Source organism: Salvelinus sp. IW2-2015, linkage group LG4q.1:29 (genome assembly GCF_002910315.2).
Source record: "Salvelinus sp. IW2-2015 linkage group LG4q.1:29, ASM291031v2, whole genome shotgun sequence".
NCBI lineage: Eukaryota > Metazoa > Chordata > Actinopteri > Salmoniformes > Salmonidae > Salvelinus > Salvelinus sp. IW2-2015.
Window position 1 is genome coordinate 13,217,711 of NC_036842.1, and position 11,970 is coordinate 13,229,680.

Below are 11,970 nucleotides of genomic sequence, written 5' to 3' on the forward strand. Positions count from 1 at the left end.
ACTAGACTAACACCTTTAAAATGCTGCCTTAGATACTGTTTGCATTGAAAGAATACAGCTCTGTGAAGATGAATCCTTACTGTGGTGATTTAAAAAAATGTGCACTTTAATGTTAGTCAGCAGCTTCAAAACAAAAGTTGTGTGATGGAATTCTACTGTTCATACAACTCCATAAATTTTCAGTATGTATTGTATGTGTATGTATGTTTCATGTATGAAGTTTACAGATTTACAGGACAGGCGAACACTTTCTTCATTACACATTTAAAATCACTCTCCTTAGTTTGTAAGGTGTACGCAGGGATTACATTTAGATTTTATATGCGTATGTGTAAGTGGTTTAAAAATTCCTTTCTTTAAAAGTCTAATTTAATCTTAAAGTGCATTACTATATTTTTCAGTACCAATTAAAGTTTTGTGCCTTTGTACAATCAGTGGGATCAGTTGCAATGCATATTTGTGAATGATAAAAGTAAATTGCACATTTGTCTAAGGAAATATGAGGTGTTTCATGAAATGTTTTGTAAAAGGATAGTTCATTAAATTTCAATATTTTCCTAATGTTCTTGTGCTTCTTTACACCAAAACAAAGGAAAGACATGATATTTTGGTTATTTATAGCAGAGTATGGTATAATTTTAATGGTCCGGCCCACTTGACATCTCCCTAGGCCGTATGTGGCCCACGATGCGAAATGAGTTTGACACCCCTGCTATAAAGGATTTAACATTTCAACGTTTGAATCTCACAACTCTGTGATTAGGCTGTAGGTGTATGAGGTATGGGGGCCTGACTAAGTTGATCAGCTACATTTGTTTATTTGATTATTTAACTTGTATTTATACAGGGTGGATCACCATTAAGACCAGGTTCTCATTTGCAGGGGAGCCCTGTGAACATGAACGCACAATAAATAATATCTATACAATAAATATAACAAGATCAATCAAAACAAATTCACATAATGCCTCTCTTAAACTCCATTTAAACTGTCCAATGGAGACAAGCAAGTCTAATTTCAAGGTGGCCTGAAGGCTTATCCATGAGCTGGAGTCAAAACCATGCTGAACCATGAATCATGAATGACCTGGTGTACTGAGGAGGCACAGGAGTAAATAACTGTATTATCTGCGTAGAGATGAATGTTAAAGGTTTTAACAGATAGACCAATATTATCTACATAACTTGTGAAGAGAACAGGGCCCAAATTTGACCCCTGCGGCACACCTTTTGCAATATTGAGGAAACTAGATTTGATACCGTCAGTAAGCACACATTGTGTCCTGTCAGTTAGATAGTTCTTCAACCAATTGCATTTCAGACAACCTTTGAACAAGTAAGAAATGGTCAACCGTATCAAATGCCTTCGACGGGTCAATAAATAAGGCAGCACAATGATTTTTATAGTCTAAACTATAGCACATCATCTAAGACAAGTGTAGCTGCTGAAACAGTGCTATGTCCCGGTCTAAAACCAGATTGGTGCTCATTAAAAACAGAATGAGAAGTTTAAAAAGTTCTAAGTTGAGAGTTGGCCAGAGACTAACATTTTGGCAAGGCAAGATAGCTTGGAAATTGGACAGTTGCTATCCAAGTCAGAAGGATCTCTGTCTTTGTGTAGGGGGAGGACTTGTGCTGTTTTCCAGATCTTAGGGATAACCCCAGAAACAACTGTCAAGTTAAAATTATAGGTTAATGATTCTGCAATAAGTGGGGCAGAAAGCTGCAGCAAAAAAGGATCAAGCATTTCACTACACCCGCAATAATCTTCTAAACATGTGTATGTGACAAATCAAATTTGATTTGAAGTGAGTCAGCCCCAGTGTATTTGTTATACATCAATCTTCAATAAGGCACTTAGTACGTCAGACATCAAATGGTTGAAATGAATATGAGGAATGTATATCTGGGAATGTATCGTTCTCTGCAACCTGGCTCGAGGTGAGTAATGGACTCCCTCGGCTGGAATCAAAGTTTTCAGAAGCAAGATGGCCTGCTGAGGCTAAGTGGTTATTAAAATCACCACAAAAGAAGGCAGCTGGATTCCCACCATTCGTAGAAACACAGTTCAAGAACTATGTCGATTTAAATTTTCTAACCAGGGATAGACATGTATTTCTCAAGCGTCTGAAGTACTGCCAGTCAGATGTAGATTCAGTCAGCCTAGCCTTAACCCAAGCTAAATGTATCTTCTGAAGTTTCTCTGATAGTTAATGAACCAGGCATTAGCTCTATCCCTTACCCTTAGTTTCTTGAACGGATCAGGCTTTTCTGTAAGAGTTGAGCAAAGAAGTAAAACAATTTAGGGCTGAGATCTCTGACACAACCTTCCATTCACACAATCCCAGATCAGAAAATAATTGTTGCCTATAATTTCTCTTTGTAATAATACCAGAGTGAGATATAGGTAGCTTTGCATCTCTTATGCAGGCAACAAGACAATGGTCACTAATTACCAAAAGTTCCATTAGGGCATTTGTCAAAACAATATCTAAAAGAGTAGATTTTTCAGGGTGTTTAAAGTTGGGGCGGGTTGGTTCATTTATCAACTGAGTTATATCTGCATTGAGCTAAATCTCTTTCAGCCTATCAGAAGCTGGCATCAACCAATCCAGATTAAGATCACCCAAAATGTATAATTCAGATTTAGCATAGTTAGATAGCCAGTCAGACAATTGGCTAAGAGCACATGTTGAGGCAGAGGGAGGGTGACAAATTCCCAATAGTATAAATTGGGCATTATTATCAAGGACCACATTTAGGACGAGACATTCAAATTGCTTAGGGACAGAGATAGTGAGATACAGAAACATTTAAGTTGTCCTTTGTAAATATGGCAACACCTCCAACCAACTGTCAGATCTAAAAACATTATAACCAGCCAGATACACATCCAGCACTGTCTTATTAAGTTTAAGATTTTACCTGAATGTTCATGTTGGCTTAAGAAGCAAGAGTTCAAACTTCTGGCATGCCGCAGCTACGGGATTTCAGATCAGACAGAGTCTCTAATACAAGCATAGGCCTACTTTGCTCAGTTGGGATTTGAATATCCCATAGGCCTACTTTGCTCAGTTGGGATTTGAATATCCCATAGGGCTAGTTTGAATTGTTATAGATACAAAATTGTCTAGATCTGTATCATTGGGCCTATGCTTTGAGAGAGGAGGTGGATTAAAACAAGTCAATGAGGGTCACCTGTTGCGGGCCTGCGGTAGAATGATAATGCTGATAATTTATGGTTGGGATTACCTGAGTGAAATTTGGAGTGTTGATAAGTCTCAGCACAGCCTTGAAATGCGAGGACAGGGTCTAGGCACAAAGATGACTACATACTTTGCCTTCCAAATCAGACTAACATCCAATTAAAGGTAATTGAATCAAATGACTCAGAGCTGACTCAACAAACAAGCCATCCAAACTAATTCATTAAATGGACTTCAAACAGTAAGAGATGAAAATGGCCTTCTGCTGAGACGGGGTTGGGAGGCAGAGGTTCAAAAGGGCCATCTTTTATGCTTCCTGAGATGTGGCAACAGCTCTCTCTAACCAACAACACTAATTAAAGCTGCAGCAGGGGATCAATAAAGAGATGCAAGCAGGTGTAAAATGTCACTTGTCTTTGGTTTAATCAGTATTACAAACTGTGAAAAAAGGCATCATGGTCAGTCTAAAATGCTCTGGCTACAGAAGAGCAGAGGATATCGAGAGAGCTGTAAGCAATGGAAACAGCAGATAGTAGAGGCACCAATGGTGTTGTTGCAGAGTGAAGTCATCGCTGGATGATGTCCTACATGTTCAACGTCCTACTCTCCACATAACTCCAGCAGGATTTTGCGGTAATCTCCAGATGTGTCTCCCTAAACAATACAGAAACACTCAGATTACATCAAAATAACAGAAAGAAATGGGCACAAATCTAACTTTTAATGAGACAAATCATTACTTCATCTCTTGTGATCAGGGTCTCACCTTGATGAAGGAATGGAGAGTCTTGCCGTACGCTTTCAAGAACTCGGTCTTGATGTCCAACATGTCAATCTCGGCCCGAGCCACCATGATTCTAATCAGTATGCTGTCTGTAGTTCCCAGACCCTGAAAAGACAGGAGGGAAGGAGCTGTCAACATTCTGATGAATTCAGTCTGATAACCCACAAGTGTAAGCAGATATGCACCCTCCATAGGTGTGTTAAAAAAGTCAATTTCAAAATCTTTACCTTCATGGATTTATATAACCTCTCTGCAAAGAATGCTGGCTTGTTTTTAAGGCATTTCACTGCAAAAAATAAATCAGATCGATACATCAGGCATGATAGCTCAACAAGCTTTAGTTTTGCTTATTTTCATCAGAACTGATCGGACTCTGTCTTCGGTACATTATTACAAGAGGCACTGAAACAAATTGGATCCGTCTGACCTATTGCCAGAAAGACATTCTCCAGAGAGCCAGACATCTCCCTCTTAATGCTGTCCTCGATGTCCCTCCCAGAGATCTTCTGATACTCCTTAAACACTGAGACAATGAGGTGAAAGAGAGAGATATGGAATCAATCATACTGTTGTAGTGAGTAAGAAGCACATGACAAAATGTTGATTCCTCAAATAACCAGAACAGGTCAGCAGAACAGTGTCTGTGCATTACATTTTGTGCCAAAGTCAGTGTGGAAGTAAGTATCTTAACCGAAGAGAAGTGTAAAGCGTAATAAACAAACAATAAACAAGTAGACTGTGAGAAGGTCACTTCTGGTGATATGTAACTTGTTGTAACTTGTCACTCTGATCTTAAACGTGAGTCTAGGCAGAAATTTAAAAATATCTCTTTTATTTTATTATAATAAAATATTTTGGGAGTGTACCGCTGCGGCGATGGTGGTGTACAGCGTTGGTGTACCACTGCTAAATGAATATACACTGAAATATTTTTGTGGGGACAATACCTTGGAGTAGGTGATTTCTGTTCCTCACACAGAGCACAGTGAGGAACTTGACCTCATCTGTTCCCCAACGAGCCTCCCCAGCCTCGTAGATATCCTGAGAACCCACAGCAAAAGTACTTCACAAACCCAAACAGAAAATCTCCCAACACTGACTGTTTTGGGACATATTTGATGTGAGATTAGGTTTAAAAAACTATGTCTAGAGTTGATCTTACTGTTCATCTTCCTAACCGTGGGGTGATCCTGATACCCCAGCATGTGCTACTATGCGAGATAGAAAGAGCCAGGTCACCTCCTCTCTGGATCCATATTCTCACCTTAGCATCCTTCACAGCCTGGGCCTCATCCACAGTGTTGCTCTCATCTCGCCCCGCCTGTCAGTCACAGGACAGACACAGAGGCCATGTTAGCAAAGAGTCAGACAATGACATGACCATTACCTGGCCATAAGATGCCTCTAAAAACTACAAACATCCATTATGTGTTAAATTGTACCCAAGTGATGAAGTGAAAGGGGAGTGACTATTTCCTTTACAACAATTCATGTACTGTAGTTCGGTTGGCTTTCCTTTGATTGTTGGAATATGAAGGTCAACCAGGTGTGTATTCAGAGAGGTCAATATTGTAACGGTCTATTCTCACCGTGAGCAAAGAGACCAGAACTCTCTGGAACATTCCAGAAGTATCACCATCGATATCGTCCTCCAGCTTATTTTCATAATCTGCCATCACACACGTTTAAGCAAAAAGTAGGAGTTAAGAATGACCTTAGACCCAGTGATCGGACTCTGCAATTATAACACACAACACTTGAAACGGTTTGTGAACACCCTGTCAAAAGCTATGGCAGGCAACAAAAGTTGAATATTGCTCTATAGAAGACACTAATAAATCATTCATATCATGCATTGTGTTCATGTTATGTGATTCATTGTTTGTCCGTACACTCTCAAGAGGGCGAGACACTGATATCCTAGATCAGATTTCCTCTTCATATACAGTGATCAATTCTAAAGTATCGACTTGTACCATACACCGTATGTGATAACTCTTCTACGGATGGAGATTCAATGCATGGCACAGAAAGGCTGTGTACTGTGTAGCTACTACCTTTGATGTACACCGCTGTGATAGCTCTAATTTCAGCGTTCGTCCTTGAGGCCAGGATATCAATGAGAGCAGCCTCCTCTGTTCCAGCACCCTAGCATTCAGTAAAATAGAGATGTGGAGAGCTATGTAAGTACCTCAAAGAGTAGTGTGATGCAACACATTTATGGGTTGTGGATGAGGTGAATAGCCCAATACAATGTCAATAGCTCGAAGACGTACAGTATTGAAAAGCGTTACATCAATCCCCATTGTGATGGTGTCCCTAGCAGTAATAACCTCTGACCTTCATAGCGTTCCTCAGCTCGTAGGCATCATACACAGGAGCGGTCATCAGGAGGCCCAGCACCACGTTCTCAAAGTTCCCCGTCAGCTCTCCCTGCAGATCATCTGTCAGGTCCTACAGGGACAGACACAGACATTTAAATGGGTCCCGATTGACACAATCTCCTGCCTAGTGCTCAAGTAAGCATACACTACTTCTCTCATACACTCATATCTCAGAGGTGATAAACAAGACCTTCAAAATGTTTAATCTGTCAGACTAAATGCTTCAGACATTCCAGATACAAGTCTGCTTCCAGAAGGGCGTGGCTGCGAAAGAGCTGTACACAGAAGGTTTGTAGTAGACACATTTAGCTTCTTCATGAGCCTGCCTGTGGGCGTCCCCGTGCACTGTATGACTCACTGTTTCTGACCAGGAGGATTCCACTAGCAATCTTTGTCCTTCCCTGTGGCAAGCTTCCTCATTCATGGGACCATTTAGATAACTTTATCAATGATTTATCATATGCCAGACTGTGCCAGCTACTATCTAACAGTGTCAATAGAGTAGACATTGATCAGACTTCCCTTTTAGTTTTAAATGTCGAGTTTAGCTATCGTTTAACATGGGGCCTGTCACTCTATAATCTCCCTACTTCACTTAAACACAAAGTGCAGTGTCCTGACTGACATTGGACTTCATTTAAAATCAGGTTAACCTCAACCCTCATGAGAGAGGTCTTTCCACCTAACCTGTGATGGTAGACAAGCTTCTCTCTATTCTCTGAAACACATAACCATCTTTGTGTAAGAGTTAATGATCAACCTGAGGCACCAACTGTCAGCACAATGTTACCATTAACACCAGACACCACCACACCCATAAAAACACACACACAAAGCCACACACCAGAAGGGTATACTATAACACATCAATAAGTTAACCAGCTAAAATTTGATAAATAGCCAGAAATATTTGTTGATTTTCCACTTCATTAAGAAACCTAAACTGAGTCAATTAGAGAATGCCCATTTCAAGCTAATCTTTCTAAAGAAATAAAGTTATTTTATAATATTTAGGCCAGTTAGCTGGCTAACTCCATGATCCTGCTTTGTAGTACATCCTTCCATGACTGATCACATGATAAATATAACCCTTTACACAACCCCTGCACTCTCCTGTCACTATAAACTATTAAATATCCCCCATTACTGGAGCTGGTGGTGTTTAGCTTTTGGAACGTTTTGAGAATAGTCTGATAATTCAAACGGTGATATGAGAAATGTAATAAAAGAGGCATAAGTCAGTAGAACACTTACCTTCCCCACAGTCTGCTTGTAAGCCTCCTTGATGCGTTGCCTCTGAGCAATGGTACGACGTGCCAGGACCTCAATGACAGCTGCCTCATCCGTGCCTATAAGAAAATATCACAGGGTTACATTACTGTATACCTTCACATTATACTGATCCATTAGGTAAAATAACTTGCTGTTGATAAAACAGCATCAAATCACCATTGAAATATCCTAAATATCTCCCCAATATCACAGTTACAAAGAACTCAGCCAGATTTCAACCTGAATGTTGAACAGACACACTTCCAGCTTGCAAGCTCCTCTCTCACCCTGTAAAAACCCTGGTCCCACAGGCACAGTTGGTTCTCAGTGTATGTGCCATCTGTTTCTAATGCATATCTCACTAGAGTCAGGTGAAACCTATTACGTCTAGCTAACAGCATCAGCATTCCGAACGTTGAGCTAAGATTCACCCATTCAGAAACAAATTGCACAGGCTGTATACTATCTTGTAGGCTTGTGTTTAACAGCGCGTAACTTGTTTTCTTACCAGGCTCATTGTATTTTCTGCATTGTATCCCTACAGCATAGACGTGTAAAAAGCATAGACACAAATATAACACAGGTGCAAAGATAATGCAATCCTACTGTAACTTTTGACTAGAACAGGAGAAAGGCTCAAATAATTATGAAAATGGAAAAAAAAGAAGGAAAAAAAGATGAGTCAAGTATACTGGAGAAGGAAAGAAATGACTCCCAGGCCACACTCAGAGGAATGAATGAGGTCTTAGAAATGGAAAGTAACTACAGTCCTGTGTAGAGGGCCTGTAGAGAGTTCTAGAATCATTACAACTGATGTGAAAGTACTGGTAGCATACTGTTCAACAGGAAGGTATTTTTGAAGCTTTCATTGAAAGGAAAGACATACAACTATTTTAGAATTAAGACCTATTTATCAGAAGGGGATCCTACCATACTCATCCGCATTTTTTTTCGGAATGTCGGAATTGTTCTTAGAAACAAACAGCTAGTCATCGCTTAGAATGTTGGGATCACTCACCAGCCCCCTTCATGGCTCCTCTCAGTCGGTTTACATCCTCCTCTACCTTGAAGCCAGCGGCTTCAGTCACAGTTCCACGGTTGCCAATCTGCAGTGGCAAATATTAAAATGGCATACATATAACTCCCTATGAATTCAGCAGCTGGCATTTATCCAGTCACTATCAACACTATTTGGATATTGTACTTTGAGTTATAGGCTATTGCCCTCAAACTCAACTCTGGACCTTGAAGTAAGTCCCACTGTATTTTTTTCATTGTTCACCTCTAATCAATGACTGATTTTGACAGGTGTGTGTAATAACAGAAAACCAGCAGGCTCTGGACCTCGTAGGGTAAGAGTTGAGTACCCCTGGGCTATAGGTACACACATGCACATCTCAACAGATCTGTGTGTGTTTGTTCAGTAACAGCAACACGTATTTATTATGTACAGTATAGGTGTAGCCTATATGTCAGACTGCCTCTGTAGTATACTGTGGCTGCTACTTTCAAAAAGCTGTCTTGTCTGTGCTGTCAGTAGGATTACAGCAGTAAAAATTTAATTGGACAATTTCATTGGTATAGTACATCATACATGTTTTATGCAAGCTACAATGAACATACTGTTGATAAGTAAATCACTTCCAATACTAAGCAACGAAAACAAACAAATGTAAATCTGATCATGCAAATGTATGAAAATGTTGAACACTACAATCATTCATAGTTCACTCACACTACAGTAGACACGTTTGGGTGCTGAGACTTACCGCTGCCATTATGCCAGTGAGATAGAGTTTCCAAACGTGAGCAAGAGAGATGGGAAAAGCTATCAAAAGAAAAACAGCTATATTATTTCTCAGGATGGTAAATAAACACATATACGCCATCTACATACATGTTTTAATTCCCACTTTGGTCAGTTGATCAAAAGCAAATGGTCCTGTTGCTACAATACCTAATCAGCTCTGTAGAGAATAACAATGTGGTGGGCCTTCACAGTAGGAAAGACTGGGTTAAATACTCATTACCCTCATTAATGTTTCATTACCACACACACACACACACACACACACACACACACACACACACACACACACACACACACACACACACACACACACACACACACACACACATACACATACACACAGTCTTTAGCTTTTTTCCTACTCTAAAAATCAACTCTACCAACTGAAACGATTAGCCGACAACACTTCTTCAATCCAAATCAGACAAAATACATCTCTGGTCAGAGCTGATTTACTTCATGGTGTCACTCAATATAGTTTATGTTGTTAATTATTATATTAATAGGAGACAACATCTTTATAGTCCGGGGTGTTGTCCCTTTTAGTCCAGGGGTGTTGTCCATATTGTGCCTCTTCATTAGCCAAGGATGACAACTCATTCAGAAACTGTCTACATCTGCTCAGTTTGGGGTGGAAATACCTGGCACAAGAAGAACCCTTTTGACCCCTGCCTCTGTCACAATCCCATATCAAAACATTACTAGATCTAAAGTCACACCTTTCTGAATCCCTTTTTACATCAATAGGCCTATATTAGTAACCTACATTAGCCCACTGGAGTAAATGCAATCAATGAAATGCAGTTTTCAAAGTAACAACTGCGCAGACTCTACAAACCTTTGGTAAATATGGAGACATTGTTACGCAACACAGTTCTTATAGTTAATTGTTAGTTTCCAAGTTGCCCCTCTTGTGATTGTAACTTATGGCCCAATTGAATAAGTATATAGTTTGCAGGACGCGATGCATGTCTGTCTGCTGGCGGCCAGCAACGGAATAATAACTTTTGAGGTTCATTTTCTGTTAGAGACACACCCTTGAATGTGTCAGATAGTAGGTATTCTAAAGCTTCTAGCTAAAAACAACACGATACACATCGAGCCTATATTTCTAGTTTAACCTCATCCTATAAAATTACATAAAAATATTTACTTACCGTATAGACAGTAGAAACGACCTATCTTTTCAAATGAGGAAGACCGAAAGGAAGCTCTCTTCTTCGAACGTCGGCCGTTAAAAACGCAACACAGTGGATGGCACAAAGAGGAGTTTTCGGTCCCACCCCTTTGTGGTTACACTAGGGCAGGCTACATTATATTTTACAGCTCTCTCTCTCACTTTGTTGATTTTTATTTTATTTTTACAATTGTTAATTGTGATTGCAGATACTTGTACCTTATTGTTTGTTCTCTCTCTCTCTCTGCCACAATCTTATTGATTGTATTATTATGCTTCAAGAGGAAAATTGCCTGTTATCCCATTCTCATATTCTAGTATACTAATGAAAAAAGTTAATTCAATGAATTCATTTTAGATATGCTCCCTAGTGGCTGCTCACCCGCGCCCCCACCAGTCAATGCCACCAGTGTGCCCCCCTCACTACAGACCTCATGACTACAGATCCCATGACTCCACTGCAGTAGGCTAAGGGATGTAGCAGGCAGCTGCTGATATGTTGGTGTTGTCGTAGTAGCCGAAGCTTGTTTGCGAATATCTAACATATACTAACTGACTAGCTAGCTATATCTTATCTATATTTTCTAAGGGAGTTATCAAACCAAACTGAGATCGAAAGTAGCTACAATTGGTACATTTTCGGAATTACCATTTCCTGTCATTTTGATAGGCATTTCCTGTTGCGAAATAGCTAGGTAGCGGTTCGTGGCAGTAAGCTAGCTGACGTTGGCTAATTGGTAGCCTAGCTAGCTAGATGATAAATTGTAGAAGACTTGGAAATAATCATTCTTTGCTGGACGACATTGAATATGGAAGGATCGTGTAATATTGGCACGTTTTACCGGGGATATATTACAACGGACATAATTTTTACAGGATAACCTTAGCTACATGAAATGTCATAACGTTAAGCTAGCCGCGGAGATGGAGGGACCCACAACCCCCTGAATAGCTGCACTGATGGAGAAATGTCCTCCTCCAAGATGAGCAAGTCAAATACTGCACAAGGTTTAGCGGAATTATATTAGCGTCTATCTTATCTCTATAGCTATATTAGTCTGTCAAGCAAATGGGAGACTGGTTATTCGGAGTTAGCTCATAATTGACAGCTAACGTTAGCTGCTGGTGAATAAATCACTGCAGTTTTTGGCATCTGCAAACAACAAGACTGGCTTTGTCAGACAAACCTTAGGCCTTGTCCAGAAAACAAAGTTAATTTGTGAAACTGACATCGCTGGAAATAAGGACATTTGAGCTTTCTGCATCGTCATTTGAGCATTCCGCGTCGTTTTGATTGAAGTGAGGATAATATTTCCTCATCATCTGACTGATAGTTA

General features: G+C 39.9%; 1 protein-coding gene across 1 annotated transcript; it reads right to left on the minus strand.

The window, feature by feature from the left end:
- Positions 1–3,605: 3,605 nt before the first annotated feature.
- LOC111961491 (annexin A4) lies at positions 3,606–10,787 on the minus strand. The gene is made up of 13 exons (XM_023983809.2): positions 10,614–10,787; positions 9,416–9,474; positions 8,665–8,752; positions 7,629–7,723; positions 6,331–6,444; positions 6,048–6,138; positions 5,580–5,659; positions 5,255–5,311; positions 4,938–5,031; positions 4,418–4,513; positions 4,218–4,276; positions 3,973–4,095; positions 3,606–3,860 (listed from the first exon to the last, which is right to left on the minus strand). Exons 2-13 carry the CDS (start codon positions 9,422–9,424, stop codon positions 3,807–3,809), a joined length of 960 nt encoding a protein of 319 aa, XP_023839577.1. The 5' UTR covers positions 9,425–9,474; positions 10,614–10,787; the 3' UTR covers positions 3,606–3,806.
- Positions 10,788–11,970: the final 1,183 nt, after the last annotated feature.

Excerpts from the sequence above, each read along its gene's own strand:
- LOC111961491 (XM_023983809.2), bottom strand. Across the intron at positions 6,445-7,628 it reads ACAAGCAGACTGTGGGGAAG|GACCTGACAGATGATCTGCA; the intron begins GTAAGTGTTCTA and ends CTGTCCCTGTAG. Across the intron at positions 4,514-4,937 it reads CAGAAATCACCTACTCCAAG|TGTTTAAGGAGTATCAGAAG; the intron begins GTATTGTCCCCA and ends TCATTGTCTCAG.